General features: G+C 37.9%; 1 protein-coding gene across 5 annotated transcripts in view; it reads right to left on the bottom strand.

Moving 5' to 3' along the window:
- Nucleotides 1-26,419, bottom strand: part of EFNA5 (ephrin A5) — a 207,719-nt gene that overhangs the window by 99,411 nt on the left and 81,889 nt on the right. Inside the window, exon 1 of one of the 5 annotated variants that reach the window (XM_010405724.4) lies at nt 6,662-6,687. The exons of the other annotated variants lie outside the window; for them this stretch is intronic. Coding sequence (XP_010404026.2) covers nt 6,662-6,672 — 11 coding nt within the window. The 5' untranslated portion in view covers nt 6,673-6,687. Of the gene's footprint in view, nt 1-6,661; nt 6,688-26,419 lie in introns of those variants that run through there. 5 annotated transcript variants of the gene reach the window in all.

The raw sequence follows: 26,419 nt of genomic DNA, 5'->3' as shown, positions 1-26,419 counted from the left end.
GGCCATAGCATACACTTCAAAATATTTAACTATATTTAGCTGGTAAGCTGGTTTAAAAACTGTAGTTTATGAGGAAAACTTACCTAGATGTACTGAGGGAGCACAGAAGAAGAATTGAGACAAAAAATAAATCCTTCCCATATTGCAGTAACAAAAGACCAAACTACTTTGAGGCAAAGTCATTTTAAGAAGTCCAAACTTTCATCAATTTCTGCAAATTGCATTTTTGAGTTAATTTTTTATTTCCACTATACTTCTGTTGTTCTCCAAATCTTGGCTGCTTATTTACATATGTGGCAGTCATGTTGGTGCAGCTAATTGGATTCACCATTCCTTTTTGAGTACTTCATTTCTGGCCTGTCCATTAATCCCAGCCCTTGTATCTCTCCCTACATTTCAAGTCTTTGAGTAGCTTCAAACAACCAGAGAAATTTGTCTTTATTTCCAAATATGAAAAAAAATCATTCCACATTACTTTAGTGTTGAACCCAGCCCAACCTTGTCATGCAAAAGTAACAGATTTAAAGTCTGATTTCTTGTAACCTTTTGCAGCTAGAAATTTCCAAGGCACAGCAAAAGCATCACTTTCTAATCCCTGGATAATATAAAGATAATGGAGATTTTTTTATTATTATTTATTTATCACAAATCCAAGTACAGTAAGCTCATGAGAAACCAGGAAAACCTCTAAAATTATGTAAAATTTCTTTCACGTGACTAAAAAATACATGACTTTGTCCAATATCTGAAGCTTCTCCAGAGCCACATTATTTAATTCTGGTAGCAGTGTGGCTGACAGACATGACTAAAATATTTATAGAACATACATACACTTAAGCATACCCGTTTAAAATTAAAAACGTTAAAGTACAAATGATGCAAACTGAAATAGATATTAATGTCTCTTATTCTTCTGACATTACCAAATGACTCCTGCTTTGATGTGCAAAGTGGTTTTAGATATCATTTTATCCTATTTCTACACTTAGTAACATTTGCGCATGTATTTTATTGGGTATGTAAAGCAGGTGGACTAGCTGAAGGAGAATACAAACATATTATCTGTGAAGATGACTTGCCAGTCATCTACTTGAAAAAGAATTTTTCTTTTTAAAAAGAAAGACAGCAAAGACACACAATCAGTTATAGAAATTTCCTCAGATCACTTAACAAATGTTGGTCTGAACTAAAAATAACAGCAACTGACTGTAGCCATCATACTTTTCAAACTGAACAAGTACTGTTATATATATAAATATGTATATGTGTATATGTATATATAATTCTACATATGTAGAATTATCTTCTATGTACATATAATTCTAGGGAATGTGTTAAATGTCTAAATTAACTTTGTAACAACCTTAAGCTTGTGCAATGAACATCTTTTTGTAAAACTCATGCCAGTCTTCCTTTTTTCAGTCGCTTGGGCTAACTTATGTACCAACACGCTTAATATTACCTTCCACACTGCCATTACCCAAGCACATCCCCTCAGAAGATTCATACATTTTTCAAAAACAAAACACAAAATCCAATTGCCCCTACACAAATGCAATATCCAGAGGCTTTTTCCATTCCAAAATCAGAAAAAAAAGTTACTTTCTATATAGGGGAGGTGCAACGAGAAGAAGCTTGGTATTTTAAATTTTTCTTGGAGCTTGAAATTTAGATTTTTAGAAACATGCTCATCCTACCACAGCCACGTGAGTGACAGCAAAGGCTCATTGCACAGGTCAAATGAAGCATGTCTGATTTTGACATGGTAGAGGAAGTGAAGCATACCAGCTACAAAGTTTCTGAGACTACTATGAAAAGTCAAAAGGCATTCACATGGATTCCTTTTTTCATAAGGATCAAGCCATTAGATGTTTTTCTCAGGCACTTAAATGTGCCTACCACACAGAGAGCTTTGCAATGAAGAATTTTCCTGTAAGTCCCAAAACAAGATGCAACATTAAAAAAAAGGCCAAGTGCTTGCATGTGTATGCGTGAATGCAAAACATATGCCATGGATTACATCACTGGAAGCAGCATGTCCTTGTTTTCAAAGGTAAGCAGAAGGAAATCTCAGTTGTACACCTGCAGACCAGGCTTTCTGCAAGGATCGATGCTTCCAGAGAAGCATGAAAGTAGCCCACAGGCCAGGCCACATCGTATTTTCTCAGCAAGGCTCTATCGGCAACAAAGAAGGCAAAGCTTATCATGCTCAGTGCCCATATTCTACAAGCTTGCTGTAATGTTCCAAGGGCTTAAGTGCCCTTAATCTGCCAACCCGCTGCTTCATTTCTTCATTGAAATAAATCCCTTTGTAATAACAAACGAGACTTGCTACTTAGCCTGTATGCAGATGAGGAAGGACAGAGCTGCTTTTACATCTGGCTGCTGAATGACAATCCATACAGATAGCATGGACTGTTTAGGGATTACAGACAAAATTAACTAAATATGTCTCCCTATTTCTCCTCTTCTTTATAGTAAGAGTTTTTTAACTCTTACTATAAGAGAGTAAATCCAGTGCACAGTCATTCAAAGTTACAACTTTCTCGATTTTCAGGAACCTATGTCTGGACTCAGAATGGACAGAAACAAGGAATGAGGAGAGGGGTTTCAGATTATATAAGTAGTGCCAATTCCTACAGTCCTGACGTAGGCTGTCAAAGGCATAAGTCACTTACAGAGTTCAGGATACCCTACAGTTCAACAGCCTAGGAATGCTTTTAAAAGTTGGCTCTAAAGGGGAGTACAGATGTTCACTGTACCTATCAGAAATAAAAGGAAGAAGGAGATGAGCAAAAGCTTAACATAGAAAAAGGGATTTCCTTAGATGACCATTTATAAATTATTTCTTTTTCAGTAAACATAGAAATAAGGAAGTCACAAAAACCATATTGGAATATTTTTTAAAATATTTTTTAAGCTACAAAAATAGCCTGAGATTTCATTTGGCAAGGGTACAGAGCCCTTGACTACATCTGTGATTTCTGTCATGTGGGGCAGGTGGGGGAGAGCTGGCTGTAACTGCCTTCTATCAGAGGATACTTTCCTCCAAATTTGGCCAAACCGGCACAGGGGCTTGAAGACAAAGAAGACATTCACTTGTGCAAAGATAATAAAGAATTAGTTCCAAAATGCTAAATTGTCCACTTTGAAACAAATTACACAAGTTTCATCTGTAATTTAATAGCCCTAATATTTTGCGCACCAACAACTCAAAATTAGTGAGTCACTCTTGCATAATGTATGCAGGCTCAGAATTAAGTAACTTCAAAAGCACCGTAATTAAGAAAAGCATGAGCAAACTTGAGAGGTAAACTTGGGTTCACTTTCCTTCTCTTGAGTATTTATTAAGCATTAATATAAAGACTTACGCAGATTATCAACCCAAATTTGTGTTCTGGAATTTCTTTCCATTCCTGTCTTTTCCTACGACAGCACTCTGATTTATTATCATGTTTACAGGAAATAAAAACATAAGATTTTTAGCTTAGTCTTTATTCTTTCTTAGCAGACTTCCTAAACTGTCCTTCAGTGCACTGCCTGTGTACCAAACTTACTCCCTGCAGTCCATAAGCACTAAAAATACTTAAAGATTTTTTTTTCTTTCATGTCAAAGTTGGAAAAAACTTCACTTTCTATGTAGTGAAAAAACTTCACTTTCTATTCAGGCTTTTTTATTTTTACTTACAAGACTGTTGATTAACAAGAGTTGTGATTGCTGAGACAGATGCAAACACCTTACGCCTTTGCAGTCAAGAACAGCCCAGCTTCTGAAGAGCAAAACTGGACAGGAGAATCAAGGATGAAGGACCTATTTCCAAAGGAATCTGCTGTCCATCTTACATATACCAGTATCACTGAAACCAGGATTTACCTATCTACAAAAATAAGCACTTTAATTCAGCTTTAAGATGCCATTTTGTATATTCCAACTCAACCTGTAAACAAAATAAATTTAATCTTAAAACATTGTAACAGTATTTGTTTGCTAAGGGACTATGTAAAAAAATTGGGGGTGGTCAGCTTAACTTCTGTAGTCTAAACATAAAAGATGCAAACTGGTTCAATAATGGGCCACAGTGTTCAAAAAGAACATTTCCTCTCAGTCAAAACAACATATAAAATCTTATGAACACAATTCACAAATTCAACCATCTTAAAGAAATGTACTGTAAGCATAAGAAGCAGAGGAACTAGAATTGTGTTGCTGAAACACCAGAGTAATACACATTTCTCCCTTCCTGAAAATCATAATTAAAAGGGTTGACTTTAAGAAGTAATATGACAGGCAATAACTTTAATCCTGCCTGTATATGGTCTTCTTTCATATGACTAGATTAGAGCTGCCTAATTATTTCAGTAATATTGTTGTGAATAGACCATGTGAATGATGAAGACTTTTCATTCAGTCCCTGCTTCCAGCTCTCTACCACAGGAAAATTCCTCCAGTCTTCCAGCCTAAACCAGTATGCAGCCGCTAATTCCTCAGTATCCTCTGGGTTAGTTCATGCACTTAGTGGCATTTTAAAAAACAGAGAGATGCAGGTTGGAGTGTAGCCACACATGCAGAAATGCTAACACCACAATGAGATGAAATAACCCCTTTAACCTCAGTCAGGTGCAGTTGGAACAGCACATCTACCCTACCTTCCATATATGCTACCTAGAGTTTAATGTATTATGTGTTTCCTTCCCTCCCTACACTTGTGAGTCCTGATAAAAGTTCTGGTCCATCATATTTTATGTTCTCTATTTTGATATCTGCACTTACAGATGCAATTACACTGTTTGAATATTGAGCACTTTGCATCTGGAAAAGGTTTAGAAAAATACATGGGTGGATCACTTCCCTCTATGATCAAAAATTATGATTTGATGAAAATTCTCATATGTATAATTATCTAACAGCCAGCACAGCTGAAAAACTTTGAAAAAATGCAAACATTTTTCCAAGCATACTGATCATTATCTTAAATAAATTACAGGGGCTAGATGCTTGTTGTAATGCTTGTGTCAGAACTCACAGAGTATGCGCCAGTATTTTATAGAAAAGTCCAACAGGTGCCCCCTTCTCTACATCAATTTCTTCATCTTTTAAGAAACATAAAATACATTCTCTCTAGAATGAGATGGCTGATACTGCAAAAATATTCATAACCATATCCACCAGAACAAAATACTGTTCCATTCCAGTTAAATTTATGTCTCTAAAATAAACCAAGCCCTGGATGAAATATCACTGCTTCAGGAATAAATTTTGCTACCACTACTCAAGTAAGATATTGAGGCATTACATTTTTTCCTAATGATTTTTGTAATTAAATTGTTTACTTTTTCAACGTTCTCAATTGGTACAGTGATATCAATCTAAGAAAGGCACATTACTGTGAATCGCCCCAATTACAGTATTCTAATGCGTAGATTTAGTAATGTGTGATTATTTGACTCATTGTCTTCAATCAAACTCAGACCTATAGACTATATAGAGAAGGTGAATTAAACCCAAAGCCATTAGTTTAAAAGTAGCAGATAATTTTTTATACTAAAGAGTGCATTTTAAAAGGCTATTATATGCTCCCAGACTGGAAACATCTCATTAGAATGTGATATTTGGGGCTGTCCTAGAATTTTAGTTTCTAAGAGCTCAGACATGAAAGCAATCAAGCCTGTACTGCTATATAATAGATTTTCACTGTGAATATTAACAGACTCTCAACTGTGACACAAATTGGTAACATGTATTTTAAATCTGAACTCTGATGAAATTTCTCAGTACAGCAAACTTTCTGGAGGGAGGAAGGATGTGACCAAAGCTGTAGAGCCAGTGCACACTGAACTCCCAGCCTCCCAGCAGGGGTAGAGGAAGGGCACAGGAATCAAGGTGGTTTTTTGCTCCAGTGAATCAAGGAACACTTTCTGGCCCCCTGAAATATCACAAGCATCCTAACCTTCCTGAAAGCTGCAAATGCAGTGCTTGGGAGTCTCTTTCTCATCTTAAAAGGCAAAAGTTCATAGTGTGTATGGCAAAGACTGCAAAAAATTCTTCAGAATTCACAGGCTTGCTTCTCTAACAGTGACTCCTTCTTCTACACAGCAGATCTTACAGTTTAATTGTACCACAACTGAGAGGAATGGGGCAGTTCACAACTCAACTACAGACTTCAGCAAACATCATTGCATTGAGACTAATACTCAGGCAAACCTTTTCTCATAGTCACGAGGGGCTAGTGTAAACACAGGCTGCCAGAGGCTGAGACCCTCAGAATCTGCTGTGCTTTAGCCCAGTTTAAAATAAACCTCAGGAAGCTAAGAAAAGGATGTTAGTAGACATATTAAAAAAAGAAACTCAATCAATTCAACCCAATCCCCCCCCAGCAAAAAGCCACAGAGGCAGAAATTTCCACAAGCTCAGAAAGTACTGGCAAAAGCAATATTTATTCTGCACTTGGTGCCAGGGCCAAAAATGGCAATAGCCAGATTTTCTGGTTTTACCTGGAGATATCTAAAATTCTTGGACCCATTTTTACTCAGTTTACTATCCTTTACCACACAAATAGCAAGTCTTAAATTCTCTGGACATTTTTCTGTTGTCCTGTAGATAGCTGTGCTCTCAGAGCATTGGGAGTTTTTGTCACTTTCCTTTGCGGAACACTGCTCTCACCTATAGCACATTAAAGATTGAAGATTTCCCAGTGCTTTTACTTCTTTCAGAGTGTTGTCCTGTGCACTCAGAAGATAAAGAGTCAGTAGCACTTGTCATGGAAGTTATACACTGAAGTTAGCACATGCAGCTGGTAGGTCCCATACATTGAACTGGAGCTCCTAAAAACAGCACTTGTAAGTGTCATTAATCATTAAGCATGTCCTGCACACAAAAGATAAAGTAAATACTTATCAGATTTTGGAGGAAACCCTGATCACTTCCATTAACAAGAGTATCATCTTTCCAAAAACAGCAAAAATGTTACACTCCAGCAAGTGACCTCTGATGTCATCAGAATAGTCTAGGCTTCACAGTCACTGGTGCAATTAAGTTCCCTAAAATGTACCCAAACGTTGAGACGGATGATACCTCCAGAATAACTTCCTGAGTAATTTGCCCCAATTTTTTCTTATTCCTACTCTATCAAAATTTGACTCCACAGAACAGCACATTATCACAAATAAGCATGGACAGTCCTTTCCATTTTTAAATTTTTTTGAGAATAAAAATGACAACTGAAAGTCCAAATAAGGTAAATGGAACATTATTTCTCAGGAGAACAGAACTGAAAAGGGGAAGCATGAACAGAATAAAAACAGTAGAATGAAAACAGGATTTCTTGTAGTATTTATAACCTGTGAAAGGTGTATGTTCCCAAGAATCATGATCAGAGCTACGTTATTCTATTTTGGAAAATATTCTTATAAGCAAATAAAATTGGTTGACCCAAATCTGCTACTGTCACCCAATATAATGTCAAATCATCACTACAGGGAGACTGTTTTGAAAAAGGGTAACATGAGGTCTCTCACAATAAAGTCTTGAATTTTAAATAGATCTTTCCTTGCCATGGGAAGCTACTGATAAACAAAAAAACCAGATAACTGCAGCATTCCTTCCGTAAATTACAGGATCGTATTGAACAGCGCAGCAAAGCAAAGAATACTGACATGTCATAATTTTCATGCTATATGCTGCATGGAGCAAGTGTGCTCTGCAAGGTAAACAAAAACTTTTTGATTTTGCACTGCAGTCATCATTAAGTGAATTTATCTGCAGCCTCTTCTAAGTGCACTTGCAGAACATCACACAAATGCTTCCAAAATGCTTAGCTCTAATAAAACTGTAATAATGATTTTATTTTGCAGCTGAGCTAAGGTAAGCTGGAATGCAAGCATATAAATCTAAATTGAATTTTTAAATACTTGTATTTAGGACTCCTTTTGAGATTCACAATGAAAACTCAAGTCTGAATTCCCGATATGGAGATTTTAGGCTTTTAATAGTCATATTTTTCTTTGCTCTTCTGCCATGAATTTTGTTTTGCCAATATAAATAGGTTTTAGTAATAGAAGAGGGATTACATTTAAACTTGTTAAGCCTCTTTTAGAAAATAAATTCTGCAATATGTATAAGGATCAGTAATAGTTCCCATGGTAATATTAAAAAAAAAAGCTTCATATTTGCCACTTATATAATTACTAAAAGAAGCACCTTTCATGTATGCTTAAAATAGCACCCAAGACAGTATTACACATAATAGTCTAAACTAGCAGATATAATGTTGACATGTAAAATCTTGGTTTCACACCTGGATTTATTACTTGCATGCTTCTTTGTTTTCCAGATTACAATGCTGACATCCTTTTTTTTTATGTGCAAACTCTTATTAAACTTACTAATTAGAGTGGCACTGCAGAAGTAGATGCATATTACCTAGAAAACAACGTTGCACTCACCTGAAAAATATACTCCTGTTCAGCTGAAAAACAAGCCAAAATCACATACAAAAATACCTCACTTTTATTATTCCTTTTTTATACTCCAATGAATCCACACTCTAAACCATAAGGAAAGGCAATTTTTACTGGATATCATGTTTTTCATGAGAAAAATCAGTGTAAGTATTCTAGTGTCTCTTTAGCACCATTCATCTCTTCACTATAAAACCATTGCAGGGGTCTAACTCCTAGACAAATTTACCCTAAATCTTACTTTCTCCATATTTTTTAACAAGAGGAAGTTTTTGGATTTTACTAGCCGAGTTTATCTGGTTAAGGGGTTTGGGTGTAGGTGTGTCTCGGGATGGGGTGCAGAGAAACATGGAGGTGTGTTTGGCTCTTGTTTGGGTTTTTGTTTTAAATGAAGACATTTCATGATTTAAAATTCAAAACCTCTGGCTCAGTACTGCAAAATACTGCTTTACTGCTGTGGGAAAGGGGTGATTTTTGCTGGGACTGTCTCTTCAGCATCTCATATTTAAGATCATCTGGGTGTCTGGATAGCTCCAGTGTCATATTTAGCATTCAATTACCACAAGCATCTATAAACTGTCCCATCCTACTGGTGGGGGATGGAATAAATTAGTGTAATTTCTATTTTACCAGACAGAAAATTGAGGAACAGAAAATTAAGTGGCTTGTCCAAGCTTATGCATGAAGTCTGCTACAGAATGAAAAGTAAAATAAATTATTTTCAACATTATTCTAGCCAAAGGACCCACACCACCATCCTTCTGTTCTGAGTATAAACAGTTTTAAAAATGAGAGTGCAATATGCACCATGCATATCAAATGTACAAAACTGCATCCTGCAGCCAAAGGGACGAGAATACAGTGAAAAAGAGAAAAATCACAAGAAGGTTGTCTTTTCAGAATGTGCTTTCACACAATCCCTGGACCTTAAAAGCATGTCAGAGGAAAGAACTCCCAGAGTTCTGTGATGTCTCAAAAATCCATACATAACCCAAATTTGTTATGCTAGGAAACCATTTTTGTTCACATATTTTTTATTCTTTTTAAAGTGTGTCACCACATTCCTGTAAGATAAGTAACAATGGTGAGTGAGGCTCCTCAAACTAAGGGACAGCTAAGAAATATAGTGATGGCAAACAGGTAGACCTCAGGCATCCTTAGTATACCATTAGTATATCAAGTAGGCTCAGGACATGGGGGTATGGAGTATGGGGACAGATTTGTTTTAGGGGTCCTGGATAAGAAATATTATTGTAGAAAGGAGCCTAAGGAATTTGCTGGTGTTTAGAAGGTAAACTTAAAAACCAAAGCAACATAATGTGAACATTACATAGGACAATTACTGGTGAGGAGCCCAGTCTGAAACTGAGCAGCCTGTTGGTATATGTAGGACATTTCACAGGTTAAATCACTCTTGCCATTTGGGTAACAACCTCATCAGCAGTCAAACAGCAATGCTGAAAATTAATGACCTGCATCCGACTGCCCAGTCAAAGTCTACTCTTCATAAAAATGTTCACATTTGAGAATGGATCTAGCAGGTGTCAGTTACTGTAGACTATTTGAGAATAACTAATTTTACCTAGAAAGCATTAAAGCAAAAGGAAGAAAGGATCACATTTTCAGTCCATAATTTGTAACGCAGAAGATGGAAGGATTTGGACAGAAATGTAAGCGTAAAGCATGAGAGCTCTTTTAGACTCAACTCCTCAGTGCAGAACAAAGAAAACCACATACTGGGTACAGCACTTCATACAATAACGCATACCAGCTAAATCATAAAGAACAATCCAGACGTCTTTACAGCATATCATTGATAAGAGTACACAGAAAATTGGATGTTCTACATCAAAATTATCAAGCAGCACAAGGGAAATTAAAACAATGTATTACAATTAACACAAAATACGCTAACCACATCTTTTTGGCATTTTGCTGACATCAAACTATTTAAACTGCTTAAGGTTCAATGATACCATATAATTATTAACCTATAGGATGAGGAGATACAGAGATGTTTTCTCACCTTCAGCTGTCTGCCAGGGAAATCTTTCTCCTGTGATATCTTCATAAGCTGACCTAACTATACTGGAGCATTGACTTTTAGAAAATTCCACAAGATGGGGAGTGTCAGAACAAAACTGTGTTGTTCAGCCCTCTGCCTGGACGTTATGCAGTACAAAGGGGCCATGGAGAGTGTCGTTCCAAAAGATATCACCAGTCATGAACAGGGAAGGATTTCTGTGATGAACATCAGGAAAGATTCATTTGACAGCCTATCTCTGTCATTTGCTTATGTCCTTCACCAAAGTGAGATTCCAGCTGGAAAAACTCAGTAGGAGTAGCCTCCACCTTCAGACACAAGTGGGCTCCTGAACAGTCACTAGACTCTGTCACACTAGCTATTAACAACTGCTCTGAGAGGATAATTTGTCAGTCTGCTTAAAGAAAACCGTTACTTTCCTTGGCTACAAGAGAACTGAAGAGGTATCAATTCTATTTTAAAAAAAAAAAGCACAAGGATCTTGTTACCTGTATGCGAATGTATCTTCCAAGAAAAACGTGCTGCCTACAAGGTAAAGATGGTTCAAAGTAAAAAGGAGAAACATAGTAAATTTAGCAAATGAGAGCAGCTAGCATCTCAAAGAGAGCTCCTGAGATTTACCTCTCTGTATTAGGGGTGTAGGGTAATGGCTGTTGTATTGGACGATGTATGGCTTGTAGATCTATGGGGGCCCTTCTCAGCCGAATTCTTTAACAGCTGATATGACAGAGATGTCAGTTACCCAAATGGACAGCACTCTCTATTGATCAGTGCTCCACTTAGCAATCCCATTTGTCATTCTTTTGCCTCTGCCCTCATCTACCCAGATAAGCAAAGAAGCAGGCTTTAAAATAGTTAATCCACCTATTAGGCAAAATAAGCAATTAAAGCACCTAAGGCACAGAACCCTTGGTATATCTACCTCATCTTTCCCTACGACAGGCAGGCAGAACTGAGAAGCAGTCTTGGTATGAAAGAGGAGATAAAGAAATGCTGAAATCACTACAAACTCTATTTATGTAAAGTGTCATGTTCCTTTCATGGATTCTCTATGAAATGATTTTGTTTCTCTCAACAGAGAGCAGGGGAAAAAAGCCAAAACCCCAACAAAATAAAAGTGACTACCTTACCTAATAAACCAGTGAATCACCTGGGAAGATTCCACTGCCTTTAGTTTGATTTATGCAGTTAGACTACAGTTGCCCAGTATTCCAATATACACAGTACGTTTGTTACACAGTTCTCATATGCAAGATTAGAGTAGACATGAGAAAAGCAACACTGAAACATTTAATGTTCTCCTTCATAGTGCACATAAGCGCCCATGTCACGGAGACAGAAGCTTTTTTTATTCCTTCACTGAACACAGTAACAGAAATAATTAAACATCTTCCAGACCTGAACTGCATAGTCATTAGAAAACAGTCAATGATTTGAACCACCACTAGAGCTCAAACTGCACTTTGCCCAGGCTTTCCAACCCATTTCCATTCGGAAAGCCTTCCATATCCAGATTTCCCCTGAGAAATGTTTTACGATGCTATAAAGACTGTCAACCAGAGACGAGAGTTCCCTGGCACCTGAGCCACAGACAGAACTATCAAATAACCCTTAATTGCTGCATGACACTGGGTATCTGAGGTTGAATTCTGATCTCCAAATATTATCCATGCAACTGCCTGCAGAGATAAGACTGATATGATAGCAGCAGATAAAACCAATTAATATGGGGAACAGTGAACATATCAAGACCCTAACTTCCACCATAAAAACAGTTTATGAGAGAATATAACAGAACAAAACACACATGTGGCAAGATGCAATGTGCTCTCTGCTATATCCAGAACACAGCCTAGGATCTAAACTACTTCTGCATTGGAAGGAGGCATGCACATAGCCGGGAATAGCATAGTTTGAGTGAGGGAAAACACTGCATACTCAGGACTAAACACGGTAGCTATTAATAATTCTATAAAAGCTCCTGGATTGCAAATGCTGATACCAGTAGCACATGTAAGTTCATTTTAAATTTAGGAAGATGTTTACAGCTCCAGCCACCAGCATGAATATTCCAATACAACTGCAGGGCATGTATTTTTCTTTTGTCTCACATCTCAGCAAATTCGTCTTTCCATTCATGAATTTCTTCTAGCATCTCTGTCTGGTATTGTTCTTACCCTAATCTTCTTCATGATTTATCTCTTATTGTTGCTGCCAAAACCCCCTAATAAGGCTGTAAGCTTTAAATTTTTACACACTCAACAGCTAAGAAATACAGCAAAGATGTTGCACATAAAAGGCAGAGCAAATAAGAATTTCTTAGTAAGCACATAAAATTTTGTTCATTTGGCAGAAAAAGGCAGATACACTAGAAGAGAGAAAAATGGGAGGGTTGATATAAAATCTAACTAATGGATCCCACATGGCAAAACTGTAGTTGACTGCTGGAAACTAGTGTTAATAAGGAGAATCTGGTTAAATAAATCATGGACACTAAGAAAAAATCTCAGCTTTAACCAAAGAAGGGTTGAAACCTAGAAATATGCTGCTTAGAACATCTTCCCATCTCCACCTAGTTTCTTTCAAAATTCATTTAGATATTTGTAAATCACTAGGAAAAGTACTCAGTAAACAGTAAAACAAATAGGAAAATAAATACTTTAAAATTCATCCATCCATTATTTTTGTGGTGCCACTAATCTCTATTTAACTGTGAGAACCCCATATAAAAGTGGGAAAACTAGTAGAATGTAAAGTAGAACAGAGTCCTGACTCCAATTTTCTTGTCTTTCTGATTATTTCACTTTCTTAATACTGCTTTTCTGTGATGGTGATTTAACCATTTAATAATGTTATTTAAACCTTGTGAAGTGATTCTCCAAGTGACATCATGTAGACAGTCTTAAACAAGCTGCTTCAGTCAATTTCAGAATTAGAAAGCAAGAATATGCACTTTTTCTCCCCCCTCACGCACACCCTTAACAATACGTCAACTTAAATACTTAAATAAAACACTTCCCTCCCCACCCCCCACCCTGAACTTACCTGTTTTCTATAATTAAAGATTTTGTTTGTCCAAGCCTACCCAAATGAACATCTGGACATCTGCTGCAGCCTTCATATTATATCTCCCTGTTACTCACTTTGTGAGCATAACTCACCCAGAAAACAAAAAAGGAGAAAAAAGAGGGGAAAAAGAAGCATGTTATAACTGGCCTTAAATTTAAATGAGAATGTTTCTAAAACCTGATGGCATTGCTTAAATATACCAGTCATCTCTTCTCACTTATTTTTAGCCTTCAAGAAGCACTGTGCCCTTTCAATATCACCATTTCGTTGAGCCCACAGAAATTGAAACTCAGATGAGAAATGAAGAAAAGCTTAACAAAACTATAACTCTATTATTCACAAATTCATGTCACGTTTGAGTTACAATTTTGCTACTTAGTATAGTTGACTTAAAATGCTTTCAGGTATTTTTAGGCCATTTCTAAAAAAAAATCTGCTTTTCCCTAAGCACCCCCTTTTATCTTAATCAAAATAGTAACTTTATTCCTGTCTGTAGGGGTACAATTCCTGAATCACAACATTTTCCTCTCTTAGTCTGCTTTGATGCTCTGGTGTGCTTCCTTTGAATCAGTGAAGTAATTTTTGGATCACTACCTCTTTGCTCAAAATATGGCAAGCAGAAAGTCTTAGCGGCCTGTTCCAACTACTTATTTCATGATTCTAGTTTTTTTTATGTAACTACAAAAATGGTTGGTACTAAGTATGCAGTGCAACTCTGTGAGGAACACAGTATTTCAGATAAGTATACTACCTCTTTTCTGCATTCAGCCATTGCTTGGCATCTTATTGAGATCAATGGCTCGCCCTTGTTCGCCTCTTCTGAGAAATTAAATCCTCCCTTCAGAGCAAAATGGGTTTCAGGAATGAAGATCATTTGGCTGCTAATGCTTCCATATTACTCTCTTATGGGGGGGGGGGGCACAACTCAGTTTGTCAGTTCTACTCCTCTGTAACAATAACTGCAGGTTTTGCACCTTTACTGTTCACATTCATTTTGAAGTTTCCTCTCTTCAAGCTTCTCGCCTTTCTGCCCTTCTCACTTGTTTTGATATGGCTTGCACATTTCCTGCTATTACAATTAACAATACACATACAGAAACAATAGCCACTGTCACAACACTCACAGTTTCAAAGCACTCTCCAACTTGCAAGACATAATACACAGAGAGGACACTAATGAAAAGGCTGAATTTCAAATCCCATTTATCCTGAAAAGGTCGTGCCACAGTGAGATGTCCTTGGGAGATTGCTGGGAGACACTGGGCTCTTTCAATGTTGTGGTGACCATTTTCTCAGCAAGAGAATTATGCTTTCCATGTCTGGACTGTTTAACGGTGCACACATGCTAATTTAATTTATGTTTTTAGGAGAGCTGAAGCCTTTACAGAGAAAATGCAAGGGGCTGCAATGCATGCACAAGGGATTATGCCTGTCTCTCAAGAGCTAATGGCAGAGATGCAAGAAGCAGCTGCAAGAAGCATCAGTTCAGTTTCTTGTGAGTGTTCTTAATTCAAGGTCACTGTCTTGTAAAGAAACTATGCCACATGGAGGAGGTGTTCAAGAAAAATCCCCCTGGGGTTTATAAATATCTTAAAAAGAGTTAGACCATTTATACCCTAAATAATTAGACTAACCCACACCAAGTACAGATATATTCCTACAGGCAGTAGTTGTGCTACTGAAGTTTTGTTATTTGAATATCTTCATGCCATCAGTGTTCAAAATAACCTTTAAAAAAATCAGTCTGTAGGTTTAGTCACTTAGTACACTTAAAGAAGGTAGCAGTCACAGCTATTACACGAAATTTCAGACTAAAAGACTCATTAGCTATCTTAGGGGCATGAGTAGTCATTCCACACTATTTTAGGAAGGCTAGGAATTTCTGCGCGCTGGCAGATGGCCTCACAGACTGAGATGAAACAAGAGAAACAAGGGAATTTCAAAGAACAATATAATTTTAGACAGATCTTATACTACAGATTATTGCCTATGATGAAATACAATTCCTGTGCATGTGGGTATAAGCAGAACTACAATCACGCACTATCAACAAACTACTCTTTGCAATTACAACCCCTGAATTCAGAGGTCTTGTAAGTAGATTGAGACAATAAACCTCAAGACACACCTTCAAAATGCCTTACTTGAGAGACTCCAGATCTTCTTGAGGCTCCATTCATTTATTATTATTATATTCCTAAGTTTGAAGAAAGAAGCCTTGTATGTCCCAGCTCAAGGCTAAGTCTGAGCACTGTTATTTTTGGCCTGCATTACATAAATCTCAGTACAATACTGGGCATGTGAAGACTGGTGTAAATGATGGTCAGTAAAGTAGATACCAAAGTATGAGTTAATGTGATTTTAACATATTCTATGTTAAAATTTCCATATTTTTTAACAATCCTTCTTGTCCTCCTCACACAGACACTTCTGTCAGTATCTTCCCAAGTTTATGCCTCAACGAGGTATTAGTCAGAGGGCCTGTACTACAAGTCATCACTGAAAGAAAGGATAAAAGAAGAATCACAGTGAGAAAATGCACTTTATATCTTAATTCTTCCATTTTGATAATAATTTTCTTCTGAAAGAGCAGTTTTGTCTACGTTTTATGACTGGAAAACCTGTAGGAAGTAAAAACAAAGGCTCTCAGGAAGTAAAAAATTCTTGGACAAAATAGTATCATGGTATTGACAAAGAACACTGAACATAAAATATTCTTTTTTATGTGGTTCTCTAAGCACATCCTGAGATTGTTCCGCAGAGGACCAGAAGTCTCTATGTTCAAAGGGGATGCAAAAAAAAAAGGAAAATGCAGCTTACAGGACCTGGCCAAGTGAATCTAGGAATGGTAAACTCAAATGTATATGAAAATCCTACATCTTGCAGGCAGATGGAAGAAGACACACCTTCTCCTTTGACTAAGGAAACAAGAATCCAAGCAAATGTTCTCTCAATTACCCAAGAGTATGATTCAAAAACACTTAACATATTAATGCAACAAGACTCAGAAACTCAGTGCAGCAGATTAGAAAATAAGATATCTCAAATTCACATCATGAATGAGTATTTTTTAATGTACTTCAATTAGGTATCGTTTCCTCCTAGGAGAGGCAAGGTAGCTTTCTTTACTGTCAATATTTGGGACTGAAGACCTGAATTCAAATTGTTTTCCCTGCTCCATTCTATCTCACTCACTCACATGCCACCAACAAAAGGGTGAATGTTGTGAGTTTGTTTATGTAACAAACTTCAATGGAACTCACTCAGAAAACGTCAGTCAATCTCATGCATAGATTCCAGAGGGATAGAGAGTTAAGACTGTTAGAAGGGCAAATTCAAATTTTCATTGGTGTACCCCATGTCAAATTAAAAAGAAAAAAAAAGAAAGAAAAAACAAGAAAGGAAAAAAAAAGGAAAAAAGAAAACTTAAAGCAAGCTGACATCTGGCAGTTTCCTCTCAAGAGAGGTCCAGTATGAAAATAGCTGGGGCTCTGAAGAGCAGAATCAGCATGCACTGGCAAAGGTGTCTCTTCAGCACAGGTGTTCTCCGTCTCTCACCTTCCTGAGTACAAAACTAACTTGCACATATAAAAATAGACAGGAAAAAGAAACAAGCACTCCTAATCTCCAATCTCTTGCACAAGCACCAGCAACTGTGCTATCCTCCACCTTATCTCTACATCTAAATGGTGGTGGGGAGGGGGAAGAAGGATTTTAAAGAGCTCTTACATGGATTTTATTAGGAAAATATACACAGTCTTCAGGTATATGAATTGCTCTGGATTCTGCCTATTTTTTCAAATTTAGGACCGAAGATGTTTGAGCATGGCCTCCTCAGTAATTCAAACCACAAAACAACAAGCCAAATAGCATGGGTGATTCATCTGCTTCCATAACAAGAGGTCAGTTACTATTCTGCAGATCGGAGCATGGTATCTGGAATTACAATTCGTTTCTTTATTCATTTTTTCCTCATTATTACTACAATCCTGGCACCAGGACTGAACAATTACATACAGAACTAACTACTGCAACTGAGAAATACATCAGATCTTTCAGCAAAGACATTTACATTGAAAGTAACACTGGAGGCAACATCTACAAAGATATTCCAGTATTTCTCACCTATAAAACTCAATTTTTCATATCATTCTTATTTGTCTAACTTCCCACAACTGGAATATTTCTCTTGGGTGTTTTAAACAGGAAAAAATCCTGACAGAGGACAGTACAGATGGGAAGGCAGAAGGAAGGATAGCAGAATCCATGCCCATTAAAAAATGCTTCCCTATGGAGCCTGGCATGGATACTCCCAACTCCCACCACTACCCTGCTGTTAGAAGGTATCAAAGCCCGTCAGCAAATCCCTCCCTGCATAGTGTTACTATGCAAAAGATGACAACCTGCTGATGTTACCATTTATTCAGTTAGCTGAAATAGCAGAGAATTATGGGGTGAACTACAAATGCCAGCATTCCCAATGATCCCTGACACTTTGACTTGTTATGAAAGAAGATGCATGTGAACATTTCAGAAGAGTGTTAAAAATATTTGTCGGGTTGCAAAGTCAACTTCTCAAAGTTACGAAATGCTGTAAAGTTGCCATTTTACCTTGGTCCCAATCTGCATCTACTATAATACAGTCCATAACGATGTGATTGTGGTTCTGTTTGTTCTAGGGGACTCCTGCATCATCAACTCAACATGAGAACAGTCTGTTCAAAGAACAGTTAATTTTTTTTTTTCAGGAGAACACATTTCAATTAACAGATCTGAGGGTATTTTTCCCGTTGAAAAGGTATTGCAAAAAAGAAATGCCAGAAGCTTCTCACTACCTCTTACTCAAGAATTTACTTTGGTTGCAAATATTGACAAACCTTACATTTAACACTTCTGTCAGCTGAAGGGTATTACTAACTGTATGGTATAGAAATGGAATTGAAGCAGAAAAAGGTTAATGCAAGAGTGACCAACAATTTGGGCCTCCTGATTTGCAATGTTTCAGGGTGTTTAGCACTTTGTCACTCAAGACATAGTTCCCATTGACTACAACTGCACCTGTGAGAATTCACTGCTTTTGCAGATCAGATCCTGTAATTTCAACTCAAGCCACACAGCAAATCAGGAACAAGCAGTTGGCAATCATCTGTGTAACATCTAGGTCAAGCCATTTGCCTAAAACCACAGAGAAATTTTTGAAAATGTTGACTTCTCCCAATAAATCATATTCTTCCTATGCCCGCTGCGTCCTAAGAATTGGTGGAAATTGGATTTTGGTGATAATGTAGCCTGTCATTGTACCACTTTCTGTCCAAGAGGATGCTCCTGCAACTAATTCTGTTTTCTAAAGGAAATCAATAAAATAATAAACCACTCAACAGAAAAATTTCTAACCAAAGCACCATTTTTACTTTTAAAGAGAAGGACACAAGAAGACTTCAGATAACCCCAAGCTCTTGGCTATGACTATTAATCTTTGTGAAGTCCTTAGATAGTAAGGTGAAGAAGAACAGTAAAAAAGGCAAACGACAGCTAAGATATATAGGGGTAGCTAAGACATATAGGAAAGAACACAGGGACAATTTGGTTAGATAACTAATTTCTTTTCTCTTTAACCAGGTCAAACTAACTAACAAAAGGTAGAAGACATAAGGGAAAAAACCAGCAAGATTAAGAACTCCGATCAGTATATACATGGCACTTCACACGTGTAAACTACTTTTAAAAATTAACTAATTAATCCTCGCAACCTCATATTCCCATCTGATGCAGACAACTATTATAAATCTGCATTTTACAAGAGGAAATTAGGGCACAGAGATTAAAAGCTGCCTTTCCAAAATGTCCATTAATTCTGCGTGTCAGTATGGAGTGCCCAATTTGAGACATTGAAAAAGAGGACATAAGATATTCTGAGGAACCTCAGCTCCTGAGAAAATCAGCATCAGTCATAAAGAAGCCATCTGAGAAAAATATCTGAAGTTGGAAGTGTGATAAAAACAGAAAAGCATTAGAATTTAGAAACTTTTTTTGAAGAGATTGCTATTAATACACAAAAGTTTGAGGCAGAGCTGGGCCTGATAATAGTTTAAAACTGAAATTAATATTCGTTCATTAAGCCAGCTAGCATTGCGAAAACCTCTGAATGAAGCACCTGTGCTAGGAAAATAAACAATGTAAGGAACAGAGGAGGAGGTCCAGGGAGAAATGAAAAGAGCTAAGTTATGGCCAGTCAGCACAGTTCATCCAATGCAGACTGAATCTGGAATTTGTTGAGTTGGAAATGCAGGCAAGGGGGAAAGCTGGAATGCTTGTACACACCAGAAGCCTTTCAACAGCAATGAGAAGTACACAGGTCCTGAAATCTGGCATCCACAGCAGCCTCCTGGAGTCCCCACTGCTGGTCTGACCACAGATGAGCTTCTTCCTCTGCAACCTGCGTGGGTACCAAACCACATCCAACCCTCTCTAGACATGAAAAGATCCACTCCTCAGAGATTCTTGTGATTACTTGCAGAACTCCAGGTTTTAAAATGGGCAAAAGAAGTGTTTGGAAGAGAGCAAGGGGGGGGGGAGGGGGGGGGGGCCTGTGAATTTCAAATGTAATTCCTTTTAACCGTCTGAAAACTGGAGTTCAGATGAAGACAGCACAAATAAACCCCTTGAAGGAGTCTATTTTCTTATGGACAGGCACAATTCCTAAAAGCCACACCCAGAAATTCAAAATGTTCTCTTAATTTTTAAACCATGGTGTCACACAAGTTTGCCTGTGATATTTACCACTTGCAATGAATGCTCTACAATACATGGGTAACAAAGGCAGCTGATGGTGTGCAGCAACCTGAATGCCAGCCTTGGAACATATGTTCTTCCCTGTCATGTAAACCCCTTCTTCACTTCACAGTAAATGAGAAAATAAGGACTATGCATTGAACCTGTCACGTTTCTTACCGCATCAAAAACACGTCTTCCACAAATATTAACCTTCTGTCATGGCATCAGGTCTTGGCATGCCAAACAATGCATGCCTTTTGTGATCTCAGCTGCTAGCCATGTATATTTACTCCATCAGCTACAGCATCAAAAGCCTCATCTTTGTGTATCTTCAGTAGAACATGAAATATAACTGTTGTCAAAGAGGTTAAGCAGATCAACCTCCTTTTTGGCATAAAGAAGAAAATCATTATGGAATAAGAGTTCCATACTGCAGAAAGTATTCAGGCCTCTATGAAATGAACAACTATGTTTCTGGTGTCTAAAGGAAAAACATACAACTTTTTCTAAGCACGTTTCTTAGACCAGTCTTGTTTGTAGAGCACTGAACACAGTGTGCTCCCTCATCTGCTATTCTGACCAGGATATTTCACAACAACCCCTCTTACCCCCTCCTCAGTCCATTTACAGGGGTTACAAAGAACTAAATTTCTGCTCTTAGGTCTCAATAAAAAAGAATGTCTGCTTTCAAACCCTGCCATTTCTTGGAAGAAGGACAGGTATTTTATCTCAGCAATTCTTACTGAGTACTGCATCATTCCAAAGGCCATTGTTAATTACTTAAGGCTGGGGTCAGAAACCTGTGGCTTGAAAGCCACATGTGGCTCTTCAGGAGCATGTGTTTTGCTCTTCAACCCTCTGACAGCAGCCCACAATTTTCAACAGCACACAAGCACAAAAGGAGGGTTTTTCAGCAAGAAAGAGCCTTAATAGCTGTGTAATCAGCACAGCTCCAGAAGTTCTCTTCTGTATCTGCTAAGAACAAATCAAACTTTTGAAAGACAATTTTGACAAGTAACAGGTTAACTCTAGCCTGCTATGAAGTTTACTAAAACATTGATATGCACACAAAGCAAACAACAAAGTAAGTCATCATAGCATCAGCTTGATAAAACAGTAAGCAATACTTCCTAAAGAGTTATAATTCTGTATGGTAGGGATTTCGTTTTGTCTAAAAAAAAACTAAAGCAATACTAAATGTTCCTTCCCTGATGCCACTATAGACTGGTTTGCAGCAGAGACGCTTCAGTACAGACTCAGTCTTTGACATCTTTTTGTCTTGTACTGAATAGTGTTTCTCCAAATAAAAACAAACTTGCCTACACACTCACACACACACACACATAGGGAACCAGGTTTTTCTTTCCTCCTGTAACTTTATGGAGGGCAGTTAATGACTGGAAATTAGTGGAGAATGGAGGGGCCAGAACAGGAGAGAGATATAGTTTGTAAAAGCTGCCCTCCAACATTGGTACTGCTGTTCAATTCATCCTTGTGATCAATTTGGTTGTCTCTGGAACATCTGCTCACAAGCTGACAAATGATGAATCCCGTCTCAGAATCCATAAGCAGAAAAACAGCAGTCTGATAAACAGCTAACAGAAGAAATATATACACCTTTCATAACGAAGACAAATCACTTGTTCTCACTAAGTGCTTCCAACAGGAACCCTAATTCTGTATTTATTTGCAGAGCATATGTACTGTGTCCAAAGCAGTGCATTAAAAAATATCTTCAGCAGCCAATTGGTTTGATTACATTATTCTTCCCCTGTGTAACAACAGCTCTGAAATTATAATATTAAAAAAGCCTCTATGAAACAAAACACTTAACAGTATTTTGTGGGGTTTAATTTTCTCATTCTTGCTGTGGAGTAGGGGGATTATTGTATTTAACCCTTTTCTCCAAAAAATATCTACAAAATATCAAGGTCACCCAATAAAGGCTTTCATGCACTTTCTCTTAAACACAGCAGTTATTTTTATTAATAACTCCAAGAATATACTGCAGGATTCTCTTTGGTTTAGATCTGGTCAGGTGATTTTCTTGACACTATGGACACTAAGTAAATTGCAATGCTCTTCCAAGCCAAATGATGGTCTTTTTTTAAATCTAGGATGTTGATGAATTGTTATTTGCCACGGCCTAAGCAAGCACAGAACACCATATCTATTCCTCCTTCTGTTCTCTCAGGAATGATGAATGGAAAAATGAAGTAGGAAGAGCTGGAGACCAGCCTGAGCTGAAAAATCTAGCAGATATAAGCAGGATAGTTTTAATCAAACTGTGAAAAAAAGCAGCAGTATTACTCTTTTAGTTCTGTCCTCTGATTGCTAAAATAGAACATGGGAAATATTGCACTGCATTTCTCTGTCTGAAAATGGTTGCAAATAGCACAATCACCCTTCACGCTCTGACACACAGAAAAAAGGACTCTTTTAGCACAGGCAGTTTAAACCCTGACTTACAAGTTATGACACGCTTGTAAAGTCACCAAAGATGCTGGAGTGTACACAGATTCATTAGTTTGCAAGTGCAAAGGAATATTTATCTACCTTGGAGCAACTGTATGACTTATATCCTTCCATCTAGTGCCCATACTGTACGTATTCCGCACCGTAATATTTACTCACAGACCATGGATAATAGAAAGCAATTATCAGATATGCAAGATTTCATCAATTTAACAGGAATTGCACAGTCCACTAAGAGTATGCATCCCTCTAATTCTAACACAGACTCAGATAGACAGGCTTAGAGATGGGTTCAACACGCCACTAAGATGGACCTGGAGAACCTCGAGGAGTGGACCCATGTGAACTGCATGATAGGGCCTGCACTTGGTTCAGGCCTCTGGTATAAGCACAGGCTGGAGGAGAAAGAGATTGAGAGCAGCCCTGCACAGAAGTTCTTGGGTGTGCTGGTGGATAGAAAACTGAACATGAGCCAGCAAGGTGCACCAGAAGCCCAGAAAGTCGACCTGGGCTGCATCACCAGCAGAGTGGGCAGCAGGTTGAGGGAGGTGATTCTTCTCCTCTCCTCTCCTCTCCTCTCCTCTCCTCTCCTCTCCTCTCCTCTCCTCTCCTCTCCTCTCCTCTCCTCTCCTCTCCTCTGCTCTGCTCTGCTCTGGTGAGATTCCATCTACAGTACTGTGTCTTAAGCTGGAGCCCTCAGCACAGGAAATACATGGACCTGATGAAGCAAGTCCAGAGGTGGACCCCAAAATCAGAAGGACAAAGCCCCCCCACAGTGAAAAAAGCTGAGAGAATTGTGGCTGTTCAGCCTGAAGAATAAAATGTTCTGGAGAGACCTCACTGCAACCTTTCAATACTTACAGGGAGTTTGTAAGAATGATGGGGAAAGACTTCTTAGTAGAGCCTGTAGTGATAGGACAATCGTTTTAAACTATGAAAAAAAGGCATGTTCAGACTAGATATAGGAGTAAATTATTTAAAAACAGGGAGGTGAAACACTGTTAGAGATTGCCCAGAGAGGCTGTGGATCCCACATCCCTGAAAACATTCAAGGTCAGGTCAGATGCGGCTCTGAGCAACCTGATCTAGTCGAAAATGTCCCTGACCATTGCAGGGGACTTGGAGTAGATGACCTTTGAAGGTCCCTTGCAATCCAAACCATTCTATGATTCTATCAGATAAGACAGACCACTGCTCAGCAGACTGGTGATGTTGTGTAGCAGGCCCGCAGTCTCTGGAAGGCAATGATCTGACTTCATCCAGTGTCTCTGCTTCATGGAGGATAAAATCCTGTGAGCACCCGTTTGTTCGTGCTGGATGCGCAAGTTTCTGCTGTGGTCAGAAATGCCTTCCAAGGTATGATCTCTCAAACACAGACACCCAGCATGGAGGAGCAGAAGATGCAAATTTTGTGTCACCAGTATCAAGAACTGTATACTTCTTTTTGTGTCTTCACTGAAGTAAGTGACTATACAGTAATGGCATGAGCCCTTACATTCCTTGAGACATGGGACTATGGAAAATTTAAACTTCTCAACTGCTGTAGCAATTCAGAAGCGATACAGAAGTTGCTAGCAGCAACACAAAATTATACCAAGAAGTTCCTCAAGCCCAGTGACAAAACATGTAAGGTCTCCTATCAGCTGACATACCTCAGTAAATACAAGAACTAAATTGGTGGTCTTCATCCATGCAGACATGTACCAACTCACAGGAGCTACCATTTCTTTTTAAATAATCCTAAGCACTGCCCATAGTCTTCTGCAAAAAGTCAAGACATGAATAAACTTAGCTTCCACTTCCCTGATCCAAGTGCTTTAAAAGCCAGACAGGAAAGCTTTTCAGTGAGCTGAACCTTTTGTTTCAGTATTTGGGATTAATGTAGTCTGTGAATATAAAACAGAATTCAAGAACATCTCTTGCAGCTTTGCCTAAACCCACCAACCCACTTCAGAGGTACTTCTAGAAACATGTCAACAATTGGTTAACTTTTAACAAAATTGGCCGTACACACAATATATATAGGCATGCAAATAGTAAACCAGTTTTTCCTGTTGTGACAGAAGTCACAGCTGCAAGTTGGGCATGCAATTTTATATAATTGAGTTCCAAAATCCTAACAGAATTGGGGTTTAGATGGTCGAGCAGTTAGATGCATTTAAAAAGAGTTTAGCACACAAGGAAACCATGAAATTCTTCACAGACTGCCTGTATATTTTAGCATTGATTAGTACCAACCACATAGTTCAGTGCTCCTCCATAGCAACTTGAACATGACTTACTGAAGTTAATTCAAAGTTATTAAAACAGATGTGTGTAGTGCTGCACAGTTATAGAGTTCTCTCTAATTACAATTACAACTGAAATTTCCATTACACAGATGATGCTATGCTAAGATGACATTGTTACTCTGCTTCTCTTCCCACCCCAACATCCTGTCTATTCTGTCAAATAAAATAGTTTCAAGGTTGTTTTTGTTTTTCCCTTGCATGAGGTTAATAAGGATTTTCCTCCAAGAACTTCCTGCACACTAATAAATTTCTCAAAACTGAAAAAAATACTATGAATGGAAAATAGGATTTCTACAGAACAATTCAATAATAAAATGTTTAAGAATTCCTGGAAGAACATAAGCTGGTTTTCTTTTCTACAACAGGGAACTTGAAGGCTGGTTTTGGTTTTTTTTAAAGACAGATTTAAGGAAACACTACTCCCTTTAGTGAAGTACAACAACAGGACAGTGCTACTATTTAGGCTTTGGCTGTGTTTAAAACACGAACAGAAAGTAAAATAGACTTATTTTGCCTTTTTCCTACTTCACTACATTTGTTACCATATTTCACTATGGTGGGATTCTGCTCCCGCAATCACTGTGCCACAAAGGCGCCTGAAGTCATTACTCACTCTGTTAATCACTAATAGGAATGGGGAAGAAGGGCCAGAACACTTTCACATTACAGCCTCATATTGCTCAAGGGGAAATAAATAGTCCAAGTGTCAAAAGAGGATGAAATATAAAATGCCTTCTTTATAAACTTAAATTAAAGGTAAAGCTGTCACTTGTTTTTAAGCCTTAGCTACCCTTGCAGACTGCATTATCCGTAGTCCATTGTACTTCCATAGCACTTCCTACTAATTATTTCCATCATTTTTCAAAGCCTACAAATATAAGAAAGTGCTTAAATACAATTATGTCAAATTTAAGCACTGTGGTGTCCCCATGATTAGCATCATTGCTCACACAAGACCAAGCAGTAAAGTTTGACCATAAGAAGCCAATTCAGTTATGAGTACAGAATGTGTTTATTTTCTACATGCTGCAGCAGTGTAAAGAGCTTCTTCCTCTTTGTCTTCCAAATAAACAAACTAAAGGAAAATGTTGTAATGGTAAAAGCACTGAGGTAAAAATACTTGCATCTCCATTCCATACATTTACAGCACAGTTTTCTTGCCTCCTTTGTAGCCCAGTAGCTCTGTTTTCATCTCTTCTACTGGGCAATGTAAAACTGTGCAGTTCAATACCCCTGTTTCAGGGACAGAATTTTCACAGGTGTCCAGGAGGCAAGAAATGACATTTCTTCTACAATAAGGAAAACTAAT

Source organism: Corvus cornix, chromosome Z (genome assembly GCF_000738735.6).
Source record: "Corvus cornix cornix isolate S_Up_H32 chromosome Z, ASM73873v5, whole genome shotgun sequence".
Lineage (NCBI taxonomy): Eukaryota > Metazoa > Chordata > Aves > Passeriformes > Corvidae > Corvus > Corvus cornix.
Note: the sequence above shows the minus strand (reverse complement) of the source record. Positions and strands in the feature narration are given on the sequence as shown.